Here is a 26,049-nt window from a genome sequence, read left to right on the forward strand (position 1 = left end):
TTTGTGTCAGCCTTTTTATTTCAACAAAACTAAAAGTAAGCAAAACAAATGTAAACGAGCAGAACGATGAAAAATGTGAGCATGTAATATTATGTACCTGTAAATGCCACAAGCACACAATGTCATGCTACACGCGTTTTAGCAAGTCCAGTGGAATCATTAAAGGGTTGAGAGGAGGACAGTGTTCAGTGTGCTTTACATCTGTCATTAGTCCGTTACTCCCTGATGATTCATTTGGGCTGGATGTCCCACTGCACTCCTGCTGAGGCTCTGGCTGTGTGCTTCTTTGCTGGCGTGTCTTTAGCTCTCGTAACATTTCTTTGACCTGCTTGGAACTGGCAGGGTTTGAGAGGTTGTCGTACACCTGGAAGATGAAGGAAACACTGTGTGGTAGACCGTAGCCTTAAAATCAAGACTTAAAAACACACTACACACTCTGGAGGACTTTGTTATATTTCAGAAGCATCCATACCTGGATTAGATAACTGTGCAGTTTTTTGCAGTCCAGCAGGGGGAGCTCCTCTGGTAGGGACATGAGAAGGTCCAAGACGATGGCGCTCTCTGAGGGACACAAGACACATATTCTGAACTCGACATGTCGGCGCCCTTCAACTGGCTGAATCTATTCGACATAAGCAGTTGTCAACTGGGGTTGCGGTTTATTATCAAACATTTTTGTTGTTTTTGTTACTGATTACAAACTCAGCCAATAAGTCCCTGGACACAGGAGGGCTTGAAAGGCAAAACATAAAAAATTTAAAACAGAACCAGTACCTAATAGGAAATCATTTTTATAGTTAATTGATAGTATTCACCCTATCCTGTGTTTTTGTCTGATTATTATTGTGGTCAGATATTTAATATATTAATGAGCTTGAACATTGAAATATCAGCATTTATATGACCAATACTGCCCTTGCAACTACTTGTTTTTTTCATTGACTAAAACGGTCAACGATGTACGTTGATTTCGACTTAAGCCGGCACAAGTCCGCAATAAGAGGAACACGATGGACTGAGACTCAAGCTGGTTGACAAATGGGTTGTCAATTGGGCTGGGCGATATATCTATACATACGATATATCGCGGGTTTGTCTCTGTGCGATATAGAAAATGACTATATTGTAATATTCGAGTATACTTTCTCATGCAGTTGCTTTTGGCTGCAGGCATTCAGCGCTCTTCTCACTCTTTCCTGTCTCTCCTCACAGACAAGCAGGTGCACATTCTTACATACGTCACATACTGTCACGTCATACGTCACATACGTGTCCGCCTTCGCAGAGCAGAGAGATAGCAGACTGGGAAGCATTAGCTGCTAACGTAGCTGTACGAGAGAAAGAAGGTGCGGATCTGGTAACAAATGAAGGAAGACTTAATTCCCCAAAAAAACGCAGGGTTTCCATTGTCTGGCGGTGGTTCGGCTTCAAGTGGGAATATGTCGAACAGACAACTGTAATAAGTCAAGCATGCGGTACAAGTAGCATTACTGCTAATATGTAGCATCATTTGAAAAGTCACTTGCCAGAGAATGAAGAGAATTTCATAACCGTAGTAACCTACCACATAGTGAAGGACGAATACTATTTGATTTCCTATTATGCAGCTCATTTTTATTTGACACTTAAAATGTCTCTGACAATCTTTCACATTATGTTGTGGAAATGACTTGAATGTTTGTGCCACTGCTTAATAACTTTAATAAATACACTTTTGGTCCATTGACTTAGGTATGATTTCCCTCTCTGCATGAAAGTTTAAAAGTAGCATATATGAATGCAGTATGAAGAAGAATGGTTTAATGTATACACATATAATCATCATACTGCTGTGATTATATGCATCAAGTGTTCATTCAAGGCCAAGGCAAAATATCGTAATATATATTGTATATCGCGATATGGCCTAAAAATATTGCAATATTAAAAAAAGGCAATATCGCCCAGCCCTAGTTGTCAACATTAAAAATATAATTTAGGTACTCACCCATGGGTGTGAGCTCATACTTGCAGTCTGGCTGGTGGATGGTGCTCAAGTAGTTGTAGATCCTCTCAAAGTCCACCACAAAATTAACACCCAGGACTCTGGAAGAATCTATGGTGATGTATTTGCTGGTGTGACTGAAGTGGGTCTTCATCACAGCGCCCTTGGCGTGTTGAGAGGGTAAGACGCTTGTGGAGGAAAAGTTGAAAGAAGATGAAGCTGAGGAACTAACATGGGAAGTGATGGGCCTTGCAGCAGAAACAGGTGAAGCTACAAGAGGAACGATGGGGGTGTGAGAGGAACTTGGGTCCTGAGTAACAGACACTTGGCAGGGGGACGTGGTCGCGAAGGGCGGATCATGCTCTGGTCCTTTGGCTGCAGCCCGAGTCTTGAAAACCACCTCGGCTGCAGTAAACACAACAAGAAAGGAAGATTACATTTTTGGCAACCTACTTTGAGTCCAGGTCCACACCTTTGACAGATGAAAGTACAGGTGTTAAAGGGACGGTCCGTCCAACAGGACAATCAGTGCGCAGTGCTGTGTGAAGCTGGGGTGGGTCACAGTTCTGGAGAGTGCGAGGTTCTGTGGACGCCACAGTTAACATCTGAGGTACACAGATGAGTTAAGCGATTTCATGAGGTAAAATTGAAAGTTATGGGTGAAGTCTAGCTGCCACACCTGAGAGAAAGCGGAAGAAATGGGCTTTTTGATGCTTCCACACACAGCAGAGGCCAAGCGGGTCCAAATCTCGATGGGCGACCCCATCTTCTTCATTGCCGACATCTTCGCCTTCATCTGGGAGCAAGCTGAGGAGATCACTTTGTTCTGAAGACTTTCCACCACAGACTGGATCTACATAAATAACAGTTTACCCTTTTTACACACAAATCACAGTGCTGAGCTTGACACAAAACATTATTGGAAGTAGGGCTGGGCGATATATCGATATAGAAAATGACTATCGTAATATTCGAGTATACGTTCTCACGCAGTAGCTTTTAGCTGCGGGCATTACACTACAGGCTCTTCTCCCTCTTTCCTGTCTCTCCTTCTTACAGACACATTCTTACATACATCACCTACTGTCACGTCATACGTCACATACGTATACGCCCTCGCCCAGCAGAGAGGTAGCAGACTCGGTAACGTTAGCTGTGATGCTAACATAGCCGTACGAGAAAGAAGGTGCGGATCTGGTAACAAATGAAGGAAGACTTAATTCCAAATAAAAACAGCAGGGGGTACATCGACTGGCGGTGGTTCTGTTTCAAGTAGGAATATGTCGAAAAGACAACCGTAATTTGTCAAGTGTGGGGCAAAAGTCTTGCTATAAAAAGTTGCATGACTGCTAATATGTAGCATCATTAAAAAAGTCACTCGCTAGAGAATTTCATAACCGTAGTAACCTCCCACATAGTGAAGGACGAATACTATTTGATTTCTTAAAATGCAGTTAATTTTTATTTGACACTTAAAATGTCTGACAATCTTGCACTTTCTGTTTTGGAAATGACATGAATGTTTGTGCCATTGCTTAAAGGCCTACTGAAACCCACTACTACCGACCACGCAGTCTGATAGTTTATATATAAATGATGAAATCTTAACATTGCAACACATGCCAATACAGCCGGTTTAGTTTACTAAATTGCAATTTTAAATTTCCACGAAGTGTCCTGTGGAAAACGTTGCGGAATGATGACGCTTATGTTGACGCGTGCTTGTGACGTTATTGGTTGTAGCTGACATTTTATCCCAGCACCACTAACGGCTAAAAGTCGTCCGATTTAATCGCATAATTACACAGCATTCTGGACATCTGTGTTGCTGAATCTTTTGCAATTTGTTTAATTAACAATGGATACTACAAAGAAGAATGCATTTGGTGGAAAGCGGTGTATTTCGGCCAGCTGTAGCAACACAAACACAGCCGGTGTTTCTTTGTTTCTTGTGAAGCTTTAATATGGAACAGACCGGTCAAGCCAACATGTTTCTCTACCACATGTCAACCGGCAGGTTTCGGTGAGAAAATTGTGATGATAAGTTCGCTCTTACCGTAAACATGAGCGGAGCTTGTGTCGTTCTTCCTGCAGATGTCAAAAAGGCAGCTGTGACTTTCTTGGCTCCTCCATGGCTTTACTCAGGGACACTGGCGGTCACTTTCAGGTATGACTTTACAATCTCACTAAAACACTAGTAACACAATAATCATATAAGGGATTTTCCAGAATTATCCTACTAAATGTGTCTAATAACATCTGAATCGCTCCCACTGCCCTGGTCTTTTTTTTTTTCTAGTCCTTCACTCTCACTATCCTCATTCACGAATCTTTCATCCTTGCTCCAATTAATGGGGAAATTGTCACTTTCTGGGTCAGAATCGCTCGCACTGCTGGTGTCCATGATTGTAATAAATGTGCGGATGTTAGCAGCCCTCACACCGGTGACGTCACGCGCACATCGGCTTCTACTTCCGGTACAGGCAAGGCTTTTTTATTAGCGACCAAAAGTTGCGAACTTTATCATCATTGGTCTCTACTAAATCATTTCAGCAAAAATATGGCAATATCGCAAAATTATCAAGTATGACACATAGAATGGACCTGCTATCCCCGTTTAAATAAGAACATCTCATTTCAGTAGGTCTTTAATAACTTTGATAAATACACTTTTGGTCAATTGACTTAGTTGTGATTTCCCTCCCTGCATGAAAGTTTTAAAGTAGCATATATGAATGCAGTATGAAGGTTTTAATGGAGACACATAGAATAATCATGCTGCTGTGATTATATGTATCAAGTGTTAATTCAATGCCCAGGCAAAATATCGTAATATATATAGCATATCGCGATATGGCCTAAAAATATTGCGATATTAAAAAAAGGCCATATCGCCCAGCCCTAATTGGAAGACATCCCTGGCTTATGGCTGACATCAAACAAGAAAAAGACAAGTGACTATTCAGTGTTGATCACTCGACATACTACAGTCACTACATTTAAAGTGTTTCCTTGCTACTACGGTCTCGGTGCATCGCAGATTTTAACCTACCACTGAGATTTAATAGGTAAATACCCATTTAAATTTCATATTAAAATTATGTGGGTTTTAGAGCAGGGAGGTTCAACTAAATTGTTTTGGGGGCCACATTTTCAGAAAGCTAAGAACCAAGGGACCGGACTTCTCACTTCACTATTAGTATTAGTTGGTATAATCCAGAGAACCAGTGTCCTCTATAGTAAACTTTTGATTTAGGTCTATTCATTTTGTCAGAGTAACAGGAGCGATTTGCTGCAAAAAAGCAAGTCAAAGATCATCTCTATGACAGCACTCTAGTGTTTTTAAGAATCTGCTGCAAAAATGTGAGTCACTTTACATTTTTTTAACGAAACTCGCAGGCCATCAGTTGTGCAGCCCAAATGATGAAAAAGAGAGGACCAAAAATGGAACCTTGAGGAAAACCATTAGTCCAACTAAAGAAGTTGAACAAATGACAACTGACTTCATCTGAAGTAAACAAGTTACAGCAGGGGGTGCCAAACGTACGGCCTGTGGGCTGAATGGGTTAATCCGGCCTGCGGCCCATAAGACGACTTTGCTGAGGATAAAAATTAGCTGCAATTTTTTTATGAAAGAAACCGCTGTTCAAAATATCATATTCAAATGTAACCCACGTCACACATAATACTGTTTAAAGGTCACGTGTCAGCTGACTTTAAGCACCCTGTCGATTCCCCAATGTGGCCTGAGATAAAACTAGTTTGACACCCCTGAGCTACAGCAAGACTTAAGTTTCATCAATCATATTAAGAAAAAAAAGTGCAATTTCCAAAAAGGAGGGGACATCAAGGGAAGCTCTGCGAAACGCCTCAGTTATGTAAATAACACGTTTATAATGCAGTGTTCTATGTTTGCTAGCAAAGTTAAAATATTAATGCAAGGATCTGCCAATGTGTTTACTGTGATTATAAAGCTAAATGTTCTGTTGTGGTAACAATTCTGCTTCAACCCGGACGGACAATATATCAGCCGATCAACATGGACATACTAGCGAGATTGCCGTGATTAAGTCATGACAACAAAAAACAAACCTGATCTAGTTGTTACAACTGGGAGAAATAATACACTTTAAGATGTTCAACATTTAGTTAAAATGTTCTTACAGAAATTAGTCCATTTATTTTTTTGGTTTATTTATTCAGGATAAGAGACGTATTTACCTACCAATTACAGTAATGAGAAATAAAATTGGATATCCTTTTCACTGGCCGGAATGTGGTGGTGTCATCTAACGCAGTGGGCCCCAACCACTGGGCCGCGGCCCGGCTTGATTGGTACCGGGCCGCCAGAAGAATTTTTTATAAAAAAATATTATTTTTTTATTTCAATTTTTTTTTTTATTAAATCAACATACAAAACACAAGATACACTTACAATTAGTGCACCAACTCAAAAAACCTCCCTTTTCATGATAATTTTTTTTTTAAATCCCTAAAATCCCCTAAAAATATCACTTTCATCATCTTGTAATAATTGATTGAAACTTTTATTAGTAGATACAGTACAGTACATATTCCATACAATTGACCACTAAATGGAAACACTAAAATAAGTTTTTTAACTTGTTTAAGTCGGGGTCCACTTTAATCATTTCATGGTAAACCATCGGATCACTTGTGTCTGCAGCAATCACTTTGTAAAATGTTTGTTTGAAAAAAACTTGTAATGCAATCGAATTTATTCTCTACCATATTAGTAGTGTTTGATAGCAGGACTAAACGTAAAAAAAGGATAATAGATTGCATTAGTTTTTAGTTCTTTAGTGGCTGCTATGCCTAAGTATAACTACGACGACATGCTTGTGCAAATAAACTAAAAGCATTTTAAGTCCTAGTAATAAATATTGTGATTACTCAATTTTCACAACAGGAACTAAAAGAGTTGTTGTACAGGAAAGCCAAGTGCTTTCTTTATTTGACACGGATGACCACATTATAGCATCTTAGTTGATATTCGCTAGCATCAACAAAATATACTTACTAGTACTAAGAAATAGATAGAACATATACTGAACTCATTTGTTTTGACGGTTAAAGTGTAATTTTGTGTTCTGAGTTAATGTTGCTGGTAAATTTGATTTCATTATTACTTACTGAGTTTATTGAGAGGCAGCACGGTGACACAGGGGTTAGCGCATGTGCCTCACAATACAAAAGTAGCTCGGTTTCTTTCTGTGTGGAGTTTGCATGTTCTCCCCGCGACTGCATGGGTTCCCTCCGGGTACTGCGGCTTTCTCCCACCTCCAAAAAAACATGCACCTGGGGATAGGTTGATTGGCAACACTAAATTGGTCCTAGTGTGTGAATCCATCCATCCATCCATCCATTTTCTACCGCTTATTCGCAGGGGGCGCTGGAGCCTATCTCAGCTACAATCGGGCGGAATGCGGTGTACACCCTGGACAAGTCGCCACCTCCCTCATCACAGGGCCAACACAGATAGACAGACAACATTCACACTCACATTCACAAACTAGGGCCAATTTAGCGTTGCCAATCAATCTATCCCCAGGTGCATGTATTTGGAAGTGGGAGGAAGCCGCAGTACCCGGAGGGAACCCACGCATTCACGGGGAGGACATGCAAACTCCACACAGCAAAATCCCGAGCCCAGGATTGAACCCTGACTACTCAGGACCTCCGTATTGTGAGGCAGACACACTAACCCCTCTGCCACCGTGAAGCCCGTGAATCCATCCATCCATCCATCCATTTTCTACCGCTTGCCCCTTTTGGGGTCGCTGGAACCTATCTCAGCTGCATTGGGGCGGAAGGCGGGGTACACCCTGGGCAAGTCGCCACCTCATCGCAGGGCCTAGTGTGTGCATGTGAGTGTAAATGTTGTCTGTCTATCTGTGTTGGCCCTGCAACGAGGCGGCGACTTATCCAGGGTGTACACGCCTTCCGCCCGATTGTAGCTGAGATAGGCACTAGCGCCCCCCGCAAGCCCAAAGGGAATAAGCTGTAGAAAATGGATGGATGGACGTTTCGGTATCAAATGCTTCAAGTCGGTCAAAAAATATTTGAAGTTTGTAAAAAGGATACCATTATGCATTTCAGGCAAATTGATGCACCGTTACCTGTTCCAGACTAAATACAATGTTAATAAAGGTATTATTTCTAGTAAGTTAATGTACATTTCTTTTTTTGTCTTTAATGTTAATACGGTCAAGGCGTTGAGGGGTTCTGGTTTGGTGGCCGCGGGATTAGGTCTCTGCTTTTTGGAAATGATGTGTTCCTGATGGCTTCATCTGGCCGGCATCGTAAGCTCTCACTGGATCGGTTCGCAGCCGAGTGTGAAGCGACCGGAATGAGAATCAGCACCTCCAAGTCCGAGTCCATGGTTCTCTCCCGGAAAAGGGTGGAGTGCCATCTCCGGGTTGGGGAGGAGACCCTGCACCAAGCGGAGGAGTTCAAGTACCTAGGAGTCTTGTTCACGAGTGTGGGAAGAGTGGATCGTGAGATTGACATGCGGTTCGGTGCGGCGTCTTCAGTAATGCGGACGTTGTATTGATCCGTTGTGGTGAAGAAGGAGCTGAGCCGGAAGGCAAAGCTCTCAATTTACCGGTTGATCTACGTTCCCATCCTCACCTATGGTCATGAGCTTTGGGTCATGACCGAAAGGATAAGTTCACGGGTACAAGCGGCCAAAATTAGTTTCCTCCGCCGGGTGGCGGGGCTCCCCCTTAGATATAGGGTGAGAAGATCTGTCATCCGGGAGGGACTCAAAGTAAAGCCGCTGCTCCTCCACATCGAGAGGAGCCAGATGAGGTGGTCCGGGCATCTGGTCAGGATGCCACCCGAACGCCTCCCTCGGGAGGTGTTTAGGCCACGTCCAACCGGTAGGAGGCCACGGGGAAGACCCAGGACACGTTGGGAAGACTATGTCTCCTGGCTGGCCTGGGATCCCCCAGGAGGAGCTGGACGAAGTGGCTGGGGAGAGGGAAGTCTGGGCTTCCCTGCTTAGGCTGCTGCCCCCGCGACCCGACCTCGGATAAGCGGAAGAAGATGGATGGGTGGATGGGTAAATACGGATATAATGATATGCAAAGGAGGAAATAGGAGGGGGTAAAATAAAATCATAGAGAAGCATTGTTATCGGGGGACTTAAGACATGTACCTCAGAGACGGAGCGCGAAGGTATTTGAAGGTTAAGCAGAGAGAAGTCAATCTTGGTCAGTTCTCCGTGGTCACGTCTGAGCACCTTCAGGGCGCTGACGAGCTTCTGCCGCTCCTTCTTGGACCAGCTGGAGGCCTTTTCCTGTGCGTGCTGCGTCCCTGGTCGGGAAGTCGAGCTGCGGTCAGGTTTCCTACGTGTGCGAGGAGGAGGCCTCATGTCGACTTCCAGACAATAGGGTCAAATTCCTGTATACTTTGTTAAAAGCGTCTGCTTTGAGGATACTGGCTTCTGCTGCTTAGCCTGCCGATAACATCCGCCTCTCTTCCGGTATGAGGCGGAAACCTTCCGAACACCTCGTGTCCACCGTACGTCACATCCTGTTAAGATGGCTGCCATCCGGAGCGGGCTGACTCCAAGGAGCTTAGCAAGATGTTTCCTCAGACAGCAGAGCGGCTGCATTCACCCTCGTCCACAAATATGGAGCCGTGTAGGTTTTACTCACATTTTCACGATGTTTTATTTAATTATTGGTAATTCCTGGTAAAACACACAGCGAGCAAGCTATGCCGCTGGCCGGTTAGCATCTACGTTGCGCAGTTCGTTGTCCGTGGATGACTTTGACAGCAGCGTCCTTCGCATCAACTGCTGCTTCCATTGCTTGCATGTTACCTTGAAGCTTGTCTAATAATAATAGTTAAAGTCCCAATGATTGTCACACTAGGTGTGGTGAAATTTGTCCTCTGCACTTGACGCATCCCCTTGATCACCCCCTGGGAAGTGAGGGGAGCAGTGGGCAGCAGCGGTGCCGCGCCCGGGAGTCATTTATGGTGATTTAACCCCCAATTCCAACCCTTGATGCCGAGTGCCAAGCAGGGAGGCAATGGGTCCCATTTTTTTCTAGTCTTTGGTATGACTCGGCCGGGGTTTGAACTCACAATCTACCAATCTCAGGGTGGACACTTTAACCCAGGGGTGTCAAACATACGGCCCGCGGGCCGGATCAGGCCCATGAACTGGTTTTATTCTTCCGCGTGATGAGTTTGACAAGTATAAAAATGAGCTGCTTTAATTTTTTGAAGGAACGAAACTGCTGTTCTAAAAGTGTCCACTGGATGTCACAATAGCAATTCTGATGGACAAGTAAACGGTTTATATAGGGGCCAAGCGAGAGGTAATGCAGTAAAGGAGGACTATGGCTGCTCCTCCTCGACCATGAAATATAAAACCTGCCTTTTTATGTCTTCTGCTTCGAACACATCGTCATTTGGCACCCCCGTTACACCAAAATGTCTCTGTCAAACATGAGAAAAGTGTATCTAACCACTTTGAATAGTTTTATCTCTGTTTCCTACGGTTTGTTGAGTTAGCTCTGGATTGATACGTGGACATGACAAAGGATGATACCTAGAAGAGTTCACATGTTGTGTTGTTGTTCAATCCCAGAAAGACTGTGACTTAAAGTTTAATCCTGGCTTTGTAGATACACTGAGACAAAGTCTAAGCTCATTGTGTTTTTGAAGCACCACCAATTTCCTCAGAATTTTCAACAAATTTGAAGTGTTTTGTCCAGAGGATTATTTCTGATTTGTATGTTTTCAGAATGTGCTTGTTCTATTTTTGGCCGAAGTAAAACAAAGAAAACAACCTGAAGTTTTCTTTATTTTTAAGTTATCATGCCATGATTTACCATTCCGGCCCACTTGAGAATAGATTTTTCTCCATGTGGCCCCTTAGCTAAAATGAGTTTGACACCCCTACTCTAACCACTAGGTCACTGAGTAGGTAGTTGAGTAGACACCCTTTATTGGGTGTGTCTTTTGCACATTCTGATATACTTATGAGTACTTAAGGAAACAACCAGAATGAACGATTAATTCGATTTTTATTACATTCCTTATTTATCCATCTATCCATTTTCTACCGCTTGTCCCGTTCGGAGTCGCGGAGCCTATCTCAGCTGCATTCGGGCGGAAGGCGGGGGTACACCCTGGACAAGTCGCTAACACAGTTAGACAGACAACATTCACACTCACATTCACACACTAGGGCCAATTTAGTGTGGCCAATCAACCTATCCCCAGGGCGGTAGGCGGGGGTACACCCTGGACAAGTCGCTAACACAGTTAGACAGACAACATTCACACTCACATTCACACACTAGGGCCAATTTAGTGTGGCCAATCAACCTATCCCCAGGTGCATGTTTTTGGCAGTGGGAGGAAGTCGGAGTACCCGTAGGGAACCCACGCAGTCACGGGGAGAACATGCAAACTCCACACAGAAAGATCCCGAGCCCGGGATTGAACCTAGGACTAATCAGGACCTTCGTATTGTGAGGCACGTGCACTAACCCCTCTGCCACCGTGCTGCCCCATCATCAGGGGTCTCAAACTCAATTTACCTGGGGACCATTGGATTCAGAGTCTGGGTGAGGCTGGGTCGCGACAAAAGATTTCTTAAAAAAACATATTTTTAACTGTCTTTATTTTTTTTTCAACACAAAATAAAATCAAAATATAAATGAGCAAAACATTTAAATTAAGTAATGTGAGGCACTGCAAATTGAACAATAAGAAGAAACAAATAACGGTTTGAATTTGTCCAGGTTATCGGGGACCGTTATTACTGACAGACAGGTGTCGCGGTGTGACTGCACCCAGGAACGTAAGAAAACCCTCGTCTCCATGGCAACGATTATGTCGTTTTCACTCATTTGCCGCTTTTCCACAAATGCAGGTGTAGGCAACTTAGAATGTTGAAAGAGCCATTTTTGACCCAAGTAACAAATATCGTCTCTGTCTGGAGCCAACGGGAGGGGGTTTAGGGAAGGGGGGCTCGCCGTGGAGTTTGCAGTTAGCCCCGAACGGGCTAACATCACGACTAACGTGTTACACGTCCGATTCGCCCAGCGACTCTGTAGGAGTATCAGCGCTGGGGTCCAGTGCAACCACAGTTTTTTATTGTCGCTCGGTCCTTCGGCGGAGTGCTTCGGAAGCTATCGGACCGCTCGTCTCCCCGGCCCGGACTGTTTACAGCGGTGCTGGGGGAGGGAGCTCAAGAGAGACAGAGAGCGAGCAGGAGGGTGAGCGGGGGAGGAAGAGCGCATGCGGGTCTAGTGGAAAAGCAGCAAAACGTTTTTCTTCTTGCATCACGCAAGTGACGTCAATGTTCGGCCCTCGAGAGCCATATACCACACCGTGATTGGTAGATTCCTTCAGCTCCGTACACAACGCTGTCAAGCGGCATTCATATAAAACTCGCGGGCCGCACTAACATTAAAATTTCATATTAAGGTGGGGGCCTCAAAATAACGTCTCGCGGATCGCAATTGTCTGAGACCCCTGATTTTTATTATGATTAATTCAAAAAATGAATGGATGGAAATACGCAAACAAACCAACACCCCCTCATTAGTGACGTTTCTGCTGTAATCACGATGACCACCAGGGGACAGGCAGACACTACAATTTCACTTCTCTGCTCCAGTTTGTGGATATACTGTATTTGTTAAAGTGTACATTTTCTGGGTAAAAGCCATAGTAGCTATCCGAAAAACTCAGAACCCTCTGTTACAGCTTCATGCACACCTCCAGAAAAGTCTACCTGGCGAAGCCATTAGGAAGCTTTCTTTGATGTTCATTTCCAAAACTTGTAGCCTTTCCTTTTGTTTTCCTTCGACAAAAGTGCTATATTTAAACCCACCAAAAAAAAAGAGAAAATTTAGGCGCAATATCTGCAAAAACTTTTGCTAATATAATTTGATGTCCAACAATTTGTGGAGAGAAATTCCCTAAAGACTCAGAATCAGAAGTACTTTATTAATCACGTCGGAAAATTAAGATTTTCAGCACAATCTCATTCAACAGCAGACAAACATTACAGGCAGACAGAACAGGATCGCTGACGGGTCTGCCAACTTCCGGCGCCCCTTACAAAAAAGGTGAGAAACAGGTAAACGCTGGGGAGGTGGGGTGAGGGGTAGGAAAAAAAAAATGTGTCTAATTCCGCGTAAAAAATTATCCAAGGAGGGTTTCCTTAAACAATGGTTTAGTGTGGCTGACACGATGCTTAGGCCAAATAATTATTTGCTTAAGGGGTTATCCGGCTTAGTGTAAAAATGGCCTAAGTCTGGGCCCCTGGAGAGGGGTTCCAGACTGAGGTAAAAAAAACAAAAAACTCATACACATAGCATGCTGTGTTCATTGCTAAGATACGGGAAGCTAAATAGTTTGTCAGTGAGAGTTTTTGTTGCTAATGTTCAGGAAAGTACTGCTATAACATGATCAAGTTGTAAGGACTACACCGTAACAGAATAACATCTTAACTAATTGTCTGATTGGTGTTAACACCACAACTCTAAGTTGAAGGTCATGTAATAAAATCAGGCTAATGACGTATGGAGAAGTAATGTATTCCGATATTGATACTGTATATGTTGGCCAGTAGTGACAAAGACACAGCAACGTCCTGAAATTCTTTAACAACATCAAATACCATTAAACAAATGCGCCAGGGAAAAGCTGCAAATTAAAAATTCTGCAATCACATAAATGCTGCAGTATCAAAAACAAACACAAAACAAAAATGTTACCAAATGCCAAAACAGTTTTGCCAGGCTACTTGGAGAGCCAGACCTCAGGAATGTCCGTAATTAAAGACATGATGGTGATGCCCAGAAGAAAGTTGGCTGACTTTTGAATAGGTAAATTTTTCTAAGTGTCTTTGTCTTTGTCACATTCTAACACTAACATTAGCTAGTAGATAGTTGCTCTATAACAAGGTTAAATATAATTACCAATTGGTAAACAAAGACAAAGAACAATGTATTTGTTTTGTTAATAGTTCCTGGGTTTCTGAAGTAGAATCCTGGTGGACAAACTGAAACTTTTCTGGCCTGAAGGTGTAACTTTTGGAATTTTAGTAGAAACGCAGTGGGGTTTTTCAAGAGCCCAAGAAATTGGCCAAAATCCTGCTGTAGAACAGGAACTAATCGGTTTAGTGCCAAAGCAACCACTCTATGTTGTGTCACTATGTTGGTTGATCACCACAATGACTGATGCTTATTCTCTCACCAAACAGGACTTGTCACAAAGATCCCATCTACACACTGTGTTTGACTTCAACAGTCCTTCCTCCAGCACGTCCCTGCTGTTCCGCCGACGCAATGAAAGGCTTTTTATCAAGGCTCTGGTAGTGCGACACAGCAGCTCTGAGGTGAGTTTTCAGTCTAACTTAGACCAGTTACAAGGTAGTTCAAGTTAAACCTGTGTTAGCGTCCACTGCGGATAACAGCCACAGACATTTACCCAGCAGAGAAAATAAGTGTTATAAACTTTATCTATAACAACCACTTATTTGCATCACAGAATTGTTTATGTATTTTGTATAGTTGTAACTAATATCAACATTTGCTGCAATAATGCATGATGTTGATAGCTTGAATCTCAGTTGTACAGACAAACACGCTTACACATTCACACTTACTGACCTGCTGTCTCACTGAAGTCTGCGCCAAACGTCTGTTTTCCCGACTAACCGTGTCTTAAAGCGTTTCCCATTACCATGTCTCCAAATGGCAGGGCTTGAAATCCCTTCCTGGTACATTAGCAAAATACTGTAAGTCAAAAAGTTATTTGAGGCCTTTGAGGAAAATATCCGGAAATATCAGAAAAGGGGGGGAGGGGCTTCACGGTGGACCAGGGGTTAGTGCGTCTGCCTCACAATACGAAGGTCCTGCAGTCCTGGGTTCAATCCCAGACTCGGGATCTTTCTGTGTGGAGTTTGCATGTTCTCCCCATGAATGCGTGGGTTCCCTCCGGGTACTCCGGCTTCCTCCCACTTCCAAAGACATGCACCTGGGGATAGGTTGATTGGCAACACTAAATTGGCCCTAGTGTGTGAATGTGAGTGTGAATGTTGTTTGTCTATCTGTGTTGCCCCTGCGATGAGGTGGCGACTTGTCCAGGGTGTACACCACCTTCCGCCCAATTGTAGCTGAGATAGGCGCCAGCGGTAGAAAATGGATGGATAGATGGAACAGAAAAGGGATAGGGAACAAGTAATCAGATTTTTTGGGTGATCCGGACCACCATCTGGATCCAGGATTTTTTTTTAATGATTAAAAAAATCATCTAGTTATGAAAATCAACTTTGGGGAGATAGGACCTGGTGGAGGTCTGTGATCTGCGACTACTTTTCTAATTATTTATGGGTTCAATATAATTGGGCCTGTCAACTAACAGCAAAATAAATGAATTATTGTTGTTTGTATTACCCAATCACACATGCTAGAATAGACAAAGCACATGTACATCTACTGGTCAAAAAATCAAGATGACCATAAATTCAAAATGCCTGGAAACCTGCATATAGTGGCCACTTTTGCTGTTTCTCTTGAGTGGTTGTGATAGGCAGGTTTGACTGTAAATGAAAGTGTTTTCTTTCTACCCAGTTGCCAACTGGCGGTGTCAGCGTAGATGTTCCCGATGGTGGCCCCGTTTTGGCGTCCTCACCTGCTTCTTTTCTTGACGGAACCAACCCCGTACTTCCCCAAGTGATTGCTGAACAGGTGACTGAGAACAAGTCCAAAGCTGGAGAAATCGGCTAAAAAGTCACTTGAATATCACTCGTATTTTTAGATGACGCTCCAACCTGTTTCCTTGGTAACAACATCTAATATGGACCCTTCCCCCATTGTGGATTCTGTCCACCCCATCCCGCTTTTGACACAAGCCTCGTTAGAGCCTGCTATTGATGTGGCGCCGGCTGCCGTGGAGGTTCTGCAGGCTGTGACTACAGATGTCCGCCTAGTAGAGCTGGGACTTGCTGGTCACACTCCTGTGGGTTTGATCCAGAACATGTTAGAGTTCCTGCACGTAGATGTGGGTATTCCCTGGTGGGGAGCCATTGTTGTAGGTAAGCGACAGGAACGGACACATTGTGGCTGTTCCGCTGAATAGACGCCCACTGTGCTTGTTGTCTGCCGTCATCTTCCAGGAACAATTGTGGCCCGTCTGATGCTGTTACCAGTCATAGTGAAGGGGCAGCGGGAGACGGTCAAACTGAACAACGCCATGCCGGTGATGACCAAGCTTAACACCAGGTTGGCGGAGGCCAAAGGGAGCGGAAACAAATTTGAATGTAAGTGTTCCTTGCGGTGATTTCTTTTGGCTTGTATTTGCCTCACGCACACGCTGTCGTTTACAGTCGCCAAAGCCTACACCGACCTCAGTTTGTTCCAAAAGAAGAACGACCTTGATCCCTGGCGTGGCTTCCTGGTTCCTCTAGTGCAAGTTAGTTTTGCAGTTCCTACATGCAGGGTGCATAAACACTAGTTTGGTACTTTATGCAGGCCAAAAAAAGTTATCTTAAAATTGGTACTCACTTTAGTGCGATCTGATTTGCCTTCATACATGTTTTTTTGTCAGCGGGTCGAATAGTGCTCCCAATTAGTTGTGCTTCAATTGGACAGCATATGTGATGCAGGTATGTTCCAATCAGGGTTTTATGCTGCCGATTCCGATCATCCATGACCAATACCGATAACATTTTTTTACTGTAATTTTTTTAATTTGAATGCTATTGAAAATTTAACGATATCAGCACAGTATGTAAACCAGGTATTATCATTTATTACACTTATTCGAGCAAAACAAAGTCTACAATACCCAAACAAAATTAAACACTACTATTTACAACTCTTTTAATTCTTTTTTTGCCCTCAAAGTCCTCTAATGTCCAGGTACTTATTACCTGAATTTGTAAACATTACCAAAAATAACATTGGAAGATTTTGAGAAAATAAAAATATAAAACATTATCATTCTCTTATAAATCCTATTATGATACTACCCTTGGCCTTGGTGTCGATACCACCAATATAAGGATTGATATGACTCTTATGTGTTGTGTACTAATTGTCACAATGCTGAAACACCACAGTTTCTAATATATTTTTTTCTCTTTGGAATCATATTCATTTACTTTTTGATTTCCTGTAATAGCTGTTTCAAGCTAGCATAATGACTTGCTAAGCTATTACCATGCCTGGTCCTACTCTGTGTAGCAAGTTTAGCCTCATCCAGTACTTTATATTGATACTTAAGATATTAAGAAATGCAGTTTATTTGCAGTAATTGATGTGATTATTATTAACTTTAGAGAGCAGCTCTATACTGTGTATGGAAATACACAATTAACTGCTACCTTGTCAACTGTACTCAAAAAACATGTGATATCAGCCAAGTGGGATTGTCGTTTGACATTGAAATGCAATAATCTGCAATGACGATCACATACTTTTTTATTAAAATCCGCCAATACTGATTGATGGGCGATTAATTGGCACATCCCTAGTGTGATGTGTATATTATTCGACAACCAATAGTAATACGTCTGAATGCACCCTCAAACAGCTCTTATCTTGGACTGACATCTTTGATTGACTTCCAAAGGCACCTGTTTTCATCTCCTTCTTCATCGCGCTGAGGAAGATGTCTTACTTGCCGGTGCCCAGCATGCAGAATGGAGGCGCGCTGTGGTTCATGGATTTGACTGTAGCAGATCCCTTCTACATCCTGCCTTTAGCCGTCACTGGAACCACGTTCCTCATTATGGAGGTCATTCCACATACCGTCCGCACGTTGACGGTTGTGACATTCAATTTAATAATCAGCACATATGTCGCCGTTAGCTGAGCGTCGACTCCGGTGTAGCCAACCCCAATCTGCGTGTCATGAAGACTGTGGTCCGGATCATTCCCTTCGTCATCCTCCCACTCACCATCAACTTCCCCACGGTCAGTCCTGACTCCTTTTCCTTTTCATCTTTCGTCCTCCTTTTGAGCAGGGAATACATTCCAATTCCTCTGCTGTGTCGCTAGGCTGTGTTCACCTACTGGCTGACGTCCAACTGCTTTACCTTGGTTCAAGTGGCCCTGCTCAGACACCCGCTTATACGAGACAAGCTGAATATCCCGGAGCGGATCGTACACCCGCCCTCCGCTCAGAACGAAGGCTTCTTTGAAAGCTTACAGAAAGGTCAGTGATTTTAACATCTCATTAAGATGCTACTCATGTGACTGAAGGGGGGTTTTAATGTATGGACTGTGTACCCCGCAGGATGGAAAAACGCACAATCACTTCGGCAGCTGGAAGAGCGGGAAAGACGCATTAATAATCACCTGGACCTTGCTGCCAAAGGTACTTTTAATTATGCTTCAAGTTGATTTTAAAACATTTTTAGAGAAAGCAGACTGGAGCGTTCAGTCAATAACAAACTACTGTACTTTTATCTTGCACATGACGGGCCCATGTGGCTGTTAACTGCTACTGCAAGTACTTTGCACTACACATTCTATTTATTGCAGGGTTGTCTAATCTTCTTCCACTGAGGGCCACACAATTGAAAACTTTTTTTAGAGCCATTTTGATATTTTATGTTTTTCAAATGAGCTAAAACCAACCCTTGTAGAAATATTAATATATGATATGTAACTAGAAAAGCAAGCAGACCGCTGCCAAGCCTAAACTTCTTTGTTGACAGGGGCAAACACGTTGCTATGTCCAAAACATACGCTAATTATGATTACATACAGTATATCTCCTGGCAGAGGTAGTTAAAGAAAAAAACACCCTGCATGTCAGCTTTGGGTTATAGGTTGCAATGCATGATATATATTTTATTCAAACTGATATAGATAACTTCCTGCTTTTCAAGGCCTTGTATTATTTTTAAATTTATATTCAACTGTATTTTATTAAGAATGGCTTTGGTACAACTCCTTTAGGAGCGTAGGCGTCTTCGTAGGCTTTCAAAGCACCGTTATAATGTTGCGGGCGTTTCAGGTGACTGATAAGGTTTAATGTGTAGAAGTTCAATGTTTTTTTTCATTTCTTCTGAAATGTTTGCAGAACATTCAGTGCAAGTAGCACACAAAGTGTATTCCTCTGAAGCAATGAAGTCTCACTCGATGGAGCTCAATGAAAGTTTATGACAGGCCATTTACCGCACAGCAGACATTAGCAGTAGAGAAAAGCTCTTAATCTGCTGACCGTAACCCAACTATAGCACAGTATGGCTTATCTTGCCTCCTTTGAGTGTTTAAAAATATTTTAGGGCCCAAGCAGGCAAAGGCCTGTTAAGTCCTTATTGAAACTGCTCTGTTTATTATTAGGGCCCGAGCAGCAAATGCTGCGAATGCCCCATTGAAATGCAAATGTTTATTAGGGCCCAATTAAATGCAGGGCATTGCAAAGGTCCTATTGAAATTGCTGTGTTTTTCTTCTATACATGTGGATGCCTTTTTGAGCCCCTTAACATGCACAAAAAGTCCCTGTATTTTGGAGGCACATTAGGTATAGTGAAAAATATAATAGTTTTGTGGTACCGACAATGAAATTTCAAAATTAGCCCTTCAGCATACTACCTTTTGAAATAAGAATATTTTAGCCCCTCATACCTGTTCTACGTGTTGACACAAATATCGCAGGAGACCTCTTTCATGACATGACGCACATAAAAGTCTCAGAAACCCATACCTGAAAATAAACAGGAAGTCGGCCATTTTGGTTTTGTCTTCCATTTATGGTTAAAAAAAGGGGTCGTACTTTATTGAATTCCTGCTCGGGACTTTCAGTAAATGAGTCGCAGTTAGAATTACAAATGCTACACATAATATAGATGATGATAAATTGCGAACACATTTTTCCTCCACCATAGTATATGGGCGTGGTATGGCGCCAAACCTTGCTGTGATGGTTTTTGGCCATTTTTCAGAGAAAAAGGGTCGTACTTTAATGCATTCCTCGGTTAAAATTGAAGTTACTACACATAGAGGTGATTGAGAACAAACTATTCCTACGTCATAAGATGTGGCTGTGATATGGCGCCAAAATATGCATTGTTTTTACTCTGGTAAGGTTGCGTTTCATGATTCAACTTTGTGTCTACAGTTATGTTTGTTGCTGTTGTTGAGTACTTTATCAAAATATAACTATAGATCTCAACATTGTGTATGTGCTGAAAGCTTCCTTTATGATCGCTGCCTTTGGTAAACGCTTAAGCCTTTTAGCTTGTGCTCACATTTGCTTTCTTTAATTGGACTCATTGAAATAGTACTTTACGAAACACTCGTATCAAAAATGTGTTTTAAGTAGGGATGTATATCGTGAAGATATTATTGATACGACACCCTTATCGATATTTTTGTTATCGATACCTGTATTTATCGGTACTCTTATCTTGACTATATGGAGGTAGTAGGGGTGTAACGGTACACAAAAATTTCGGTTCGGTACATACCTCGGTTCAGAGGTCACGGTTCGGTTCGTTTTCGGTACAGTAAGAAAACAACAAAATATAAATTTTTGGGTTATTTATTTACCAAATTTGTAAACAATGGCTTGATCCTTTTAACATTGGGAACACTGTAATAATTCTGCCCACGTTAATCCACATTAAACTGCCTCAAGTTGTTGCTTAGATGAAATAAAATGACACAACTTTTCTTCTACATTAAAAAAGTGCAACATTAAACAGTTTCAAGTCAACTCATCATGCTTAATTTATTACAGCATTGGGGAAGCCTGTAGTTGATATTTATTATGTAAATGTTATATTTGTATCAACATGTAATAGCAGGGACCCTGGCATTCAAAACCAGGCTGCTACATTATTAATGATTAATGTAACTATTGCTGAAAAAATAGTACAATAGCAATAGGAGAGACTATTCATCCCTGAACACCATGGAGTTCATGTAGGCTTTATGATGCACTTACATTATTATATACACTATCAGAGACATAAACTCTTCATTTAATACAATGTCCTTTTTTGCTGCTTCAACACGCCTCAATCAACACTGTCCGTAACACACACACACACATGTGCACACACACACATGCACATACCGCATAATGAGTTAACGTTACGCTAAAAGCTAATTAGCCTTCACCTCAAACCAGGACTGCAAGTGAGCTGAGCTGCAGTTTGTTTCTACAAGGTCAACGGGCTCATAGTGATCTTTAGAAAGTAGTTGACTTGGAAGTGTTTAGTATAATTTAGTGAGAGTCTGTTGCTCCCCTGCTAAAGACCTTTCTGCTCGACGCTGAATCGCTGACGACATGCCCTCTGAATACGCACTGGTGATTGGCTTGTTACCGCTACGGTTGTAATCAATCAGATGGCTGTGTGGGAGGGAGAATGCAGGGTGCTGTGTACAGACAGAGGCAGAACGGAGCGGAGCAGCTTGTTAAGACTTTAGAATAGGCAGCTACTTCAAGTGTTCTTGTGGAACTCGTTTGGTACTCCTCCGCACCGAACCAGAATCCCCCGTACCGAAACGGTTCGATACAAATACACGTACCGTTACACCCCTAGGAGGTAGTGTAAAAATCCTTCTTTTTTACCGTTTTTTATTAGCACAAGATGTTGTACATCTCCACAACATGATGTAACATCTCACAGAAAAGAATGTCCTTTATCAAAATATACTTTCTAAGTCTTAAATAAGTCAACTATGTTTGCTAATGCAGTTATGTCATCATCCCGTAAAAAGCACACAGATCCGTCACTGTTTCCGTTCATTACAATTACACTCAACAGGAGATATAATTTATGCATTCATGTACAGAGCACAGACCTTATTAAAATATATTATAAATTAAATATATCATATCAATTAATACAATCTATTGGGTGTGCATTTTGTAACAATAGAAATAGTATTGTGGTTATGTTGCACACGGACGTATTTGCGTGACGGAGCGGAGGTTGACAGCTACCGACATATGTATGTGTCTGTGTTGTGTGAACAATAAAAGTAAAAAGACTCACTGATCAAGTGTATTGCTCAATCATTCGGTTGTAAAGTTAAGCGACAGAATGAACTGAAACACATTTAAGCAAGTTTTCAATAAATTCCGTGTTGCAAACGCGCCACGATGGAGTGACTTCAGACGGCGGCTTCGGACCTGTCAGCAGATTTTATTTTGCTTCAAAGCAAATTATCAGTATTGCTTCAATTTGAGTGGATTATTATTAGCCTGTGGATTAATGGATCACTGTTGATGAAGTGCGGTAGCGCAGGTCATGAATTAAGTGGCGTTCACTTAAAACTATATAACTCTTATTGGCATGCAAGGTTTTGAGATACTTTTGAAGATGAATTGTGTTGTTGTTTCTTATTGGTAATTATTACATGCTAATTTGTGTAGTGCAGGGGTCCCCAAAATCCGGCCCGCGAGAAGCCACAAGTAAAAAAAAACGATTTTTTTAAGGAAAAATCTGTCTTTTCTAATCAATTTTCTATTGCTTTTTACTCTTGTTGTGTCATAGCCGTTCAAGCAAATCATATTGTTAAAAATGCATTTTCCCATCGATATCGTGATCGTAATACTTAAATGCGAAATAATATACGTTAAAATTATATCAAACGAACCTTTAACAAAGTGATCACTGCAAACGTGTGCATTACTCGACTCTGCTCCCTTGGATTGAAGTGTGTGTTTTTTTTTGTCGTTGTCTCCTGAAATCTTGCACTGTTCCGCCCTTCTTGATTACCTCTCAAGGAACTCTGAAGAAACGTTTGTCCTTTTCGCGATTTGAACGGTTTGTACAGCCAAAAACAATGTAATCTTTGAGCATTTTTTTCGAGAAAGGCTAAGTGGAACAAAACAGACCAAATGCCATTGTAAGGTAATTATGCTAACACATACACTAATGTACGTGTTAGCCTTTTATTTAATGCTAATGACGCTAGCTTCATTACATTATTATAGCACGGACAAATATGCAGGAAAACCTTCCAACAAACATCACATTATGTTTTGTAAGTAAGAATTTTTTTAGTTATACTGTAAAACTTACAAACGTTGCTTGGAGTGGTAAATGAAGAATCCATACAAGTAGAAACGCTATGGATGATTGGAAGACAAAACAGTATTTCTTCCGGTTCAAAGCTTTAAACAGCAAACACTTGTAGGCGTACACCCAGCTGAACCTGCAGTGACCGAAGTCGTCCAAAATATGGCGCCATAGCACAAACAATAAGACATCAATTTAAATGTCTTTGCATGTGTTTAATAAAATGTATTTGCTTAGGGGCAGTCAGCGAAGAAAAAAACATGAATTAGCCACAGGGTTCAAAACGAAGGAAAAAGTAGCGACTTATATTCCCGAATTTACGATAATAGTATCAACATTTTAACAATTTTTTTTAAAATCAAATTATTCCTTTTTACTCTTCTATTTTCATCTTTTGCCATTTGTAGTTTTGGTTTATTTAACTCTGGAGAGTCCACCATCTTTTGTCCGCGATACCACGGACTATTCATGTGCAGCATGGTAGGTGGGTCAGAGTTTAAACCTCACACTGCGTGCGTGTCTCTTGATGGTGTAAACCAGTCAAATATATCCAGGCTCATGATTAATAAGACTTGCCGTGATTGTCATTGTGTTGTCACATTTGTTGATGCGCTTTCCATGAAGGATGAAAAAAAAAAACGGATTTGAAATTGAAAGTAAACTAACAATGATGAATGACACCACCTTCCAATTGGCGGGAAAAAAACTAATCATCTTTTAGTCAAATCATTAGAGACAGTTTGGCTGTAAAGGAAAAGAATGAAGGTTCAGATTTGTATTATTTTGGGTGATTTCGTCAGGAAAACTGACTTTTGTACGACCGCATTGCATGTTCCTGGCACAGCCACACACATCCTTGGTAGCAAACTTAACGCCTATTCTTTATTTGCCCAGTAGTGTATATAGAGAGTATGGCCAACTAAACAAGGGGCGCCACCTTTGCTTCCAATGACCAATTTAGGAACACACACCCAAAGGCGCAAGAAGCGTACAAAAAAAAAGCACAATGACAAAAATAACTTCTTACCCTTATTTTGAACCAAACCTTCACAAAAACATTATGACTTTTGTGTGAAGTACGTCAATTGTGGTGGCTCCCACCATGTATTGATTGTAATCACTGTACTATGCCTGTGATTTTACACTTACACAAACTTTATTGATCCACTATCAGCTATTTTTGCACCCCAATTTTATTAATTTATTTATTTATTTTTACTCTTTTAATGTCTACTCTATTCGTATTTGTGTTCGACTTTCTCTTCTGCTGTTACTGAATAGCATAGTTTTACTGAGATTGTCAAACCATCTCTTTAATTTGTTCATTTATTCTTTATTGTTTGTATTAGCTTGTGTGTTTTCTCCCCTGAACAAAATGCAGACGACGTGTCATGTGTTTACCTGGCACAAGATGTAGTTGGTGGCACTGCAGTGTTGACTGCGAACCTTCACTTCCCATACTTGTCTTCTTTTTGGATTGTGGAGAAAGCGATGTAAAATCTTTCCGAAATTATCGCGGGTGGAGCAGCCCCATGCTGCACAACTGGGAATTTTTACATGCCGAAAAACGAACAAGGAAATAGCCGACACATCTCATCAGCCAAAGTTTGTAGCAGTCATGGCACCCTGTCGTCACTTGAGTGCCTTTCCACCAATCATTGAGGAGATTGCCTGAAAGGGTTGGCCATACTCTCTCTATACATGGATCTGGCGAGTGTAAGCCAACATTGCCATCAAGTGGCTTTGAAATTCCCACACAAGCCATAATTATTTTGGGGCAGGGGGACACATTATTTGTGTGTCCATGATTAGTAAATTATAACTGCCTGAGGTCTTATGTGGCTTTACAAGTAAACTATTATAATAACTATATAACTACATGTAACTTCAACATTACGTACATTTTGATAATTGAAATTTTATATTGCATAAGGGACACGTGGTAGAAAATGGATAGATAGACGGATATTTGCATTTTAAGTTGTAAGACTGTTTTAAAGTGAACTATAAAGGTAAATTGCTAAATCATAAACTTGATTCCAAACTGTAATTGTATCTTTAGGCTTTTACACAGGTTAATAATAATAATAATCTGTGGGCCCGCAATTACTTAAATCATTTCTAAAACTTCCAATTATTCTCCTCTTGCTTTATTCATTCATTAACCTACTAGGTGGACACTAATAGTGGTTAGAGTGTCCGCCATGAGTTTACTAGATTGTGAGTTCAAATCCCGGCTGAGTCATACCAAAGACTATAATAATGGGACCCACTACCTCCCTGCATCAATGGTTGGAATTGGGAATTAAATCACCAAAAATGATTCCCGAGCGTGGCAACCACTGCTGCGCACTGCTCCCCTCACCTACCAGGGGGTGAACAAGGGGATGGGTCAAATGCAGAAGACACATTTCACCACACGTAGTGTGTTTGTGACAATCATTGGTACTTAACTTAAGGAATGAGCAAGAATGATATTTCTTCCATATTCAGTGAGCTTTGTCATACAGTGTGTTGACATTTGCAGAGAACACAATTGATGATAGCGTAACATTAGCATGCTAGATGATCATTGTAAAATTAATTAATCATGGGTATTAAATGTAATGAGAGAAGTTATAATGGATGTTGTTATTATGTTAGTCATTGGAGCCCAATGTTTCTGCTGAGAAAAACATCCAACCTGGGACTAGCGACCTGTACCTAATACATACATACATACATACATACATACATACACGCATACATTTATGGATAACCTTCATTGTCTATTGCAAAACACAAATTCATCTATGACAATAATGTGATTAATGCTCTTTTTTTAGGACCACTGAGGCAGACTTTTTCCCACAATCCTATGCAGCAGACTCATGTTGCTAAAGACAAGAAGGTCTCAAGCAAGGAGAGGCCATGGAAGGATGTTCTTGAATAAACTGTGTACATATTTATGTTCCAAGTTGAGAAATTAAAAATAGTTTCAAATGACCTTTTTTGTTTTTCTATTTGGGATACAACACAC

At 41.6% G+C, this 26,049-nt stretch overlaps 2 protein-coding genes across 4 annotated transcripts; one reads left to right on the forward strand and one right to left on the reverse strand.

Annotated features, from left to right (window-relative positions):
• snapc2 (small nuclear RNA activating complex, polypeptide 2) lies at nt 1-9,522 on the reverse strand. 3 transcript variants are annotated; one of them, XM_061912609.1, is made up of 7 exons: nt 9,165-9,522; nt 2,664-2,837; nt 2,457-2,589; nt 2,217-2,389; nt 1,988-2,147; nt 473-561; nt 1-364 (listed from the first exon to the last, which is right to left on the reverse strand). In XM_061912609.1, the coding sequence occupies exons 1-7, from the start codon at nt 9,378-9,380 to the stop codon at nt 128-130; spliced, it is 1,182 nt and encodes a 393-aa protein (XP_061768593.1). In that variant the 5' UTR covers nt 9,381-9,522; the 3' UTR covers nt 1-127. The 3 variants fall into 3 exon arrangements, with proteins under 3 accessions (XP_061768593.1, XP_061768592.1, XP_061768594.1); XM_061912608.1 differs by having other exon boundaries at nt 1,988-2,389; nt 9,165-9,521; XM_061912610.1 differs by lacking the exon at nt 9,165-9,522 and adding an exon at nt 4,041-6,332 and having other exon boundaries at nt 1,988-2,389.
• oxa1l (OXA1L mitochondrial inner membrane protein) lies at nt 9,494-26,015 on the forward strand. The gene is made up of 11 exons (XM_061912607.1): nt 9,494-9,651; nt 14,244-14,378; nt 15,616-15,732; nt 15,803-16,079; nt 16,161-16,304; nt 16,371-16,456; nt 17,618-17,782; nt 17,857-17,961; nt 18,046-18,202; nt 18,284-18,364; nt 25,856-26,015. Exons 1-11 carry the CDS (start codon nt 9,550-9,552, stop codon nt 25,960-25,962), a joined length of 1,476 nt encoding a protein of 491 aa, XP_061768591.1. The 5' UTR covers nt 9,494-9,549; the 3' UTR covers nt 25,963-26,015.
• Nucleotides 26,016-26,049: the final 34 nt, after the last annotated feature.

Source organism: Nerophis ophidion, linkage group LG10, assembly GCF_033978795.1.
Source record: "Nerophis ophidion isolate RoL-2023_Sa linkage group LG10, RoL_Noph_v1.0, whole genome shotgun sequence".
Lineage (NCBI taxonomy): Eukaryota > Metazoa > Chordata > Actinopteri > Syngnathiformes > Syngnathidae > Nerophis > Nerophis ophidion.

Coding starts and splice junctions, on each gene's coding strand:
- snapc2 (XM_061912608.1), bottom strand. CDS start 9,380: ATGAGGCCTCCTCCTCGCACACGTAGGAAACCTGACCGCAGCTCGACT. Junction 2,390..2,456: donor TGTACTTTCATCTGTCAAAG/GTGTGGACCTGG, acceptor TGTTTACTGCAG/CCGAGGTGGTTTTCAAGACT. Junction 562..1,987: donor GTATGAGCTCACACCCATGG/GTGAGTACCTAA, acceptor TGTGTCCCTCAG/AGAGCGCCATCGTCTTGGAC.
- oxa1l (XM_061912607.1), top strand. CDS start 9,550: ATGGCTGCCATCCGGAGCGGGCTGACTCCAAGGAGCTTAGCAAGATGT. Junction 16,305..16,370: donor GAGCGGAAACAAATTTGAAT/GTAAGTGTTCCT, acceptor TGTCGTTTACAG/TCGCCAAAGCCTACACCGAC. Junction 18,203..18,283: donor CTTTGAAAGCTTACAGAAAG/GTCAGTGATTTT, acceptor TGTACCCCGCAG/GATGGAAAAACGCACAATCA.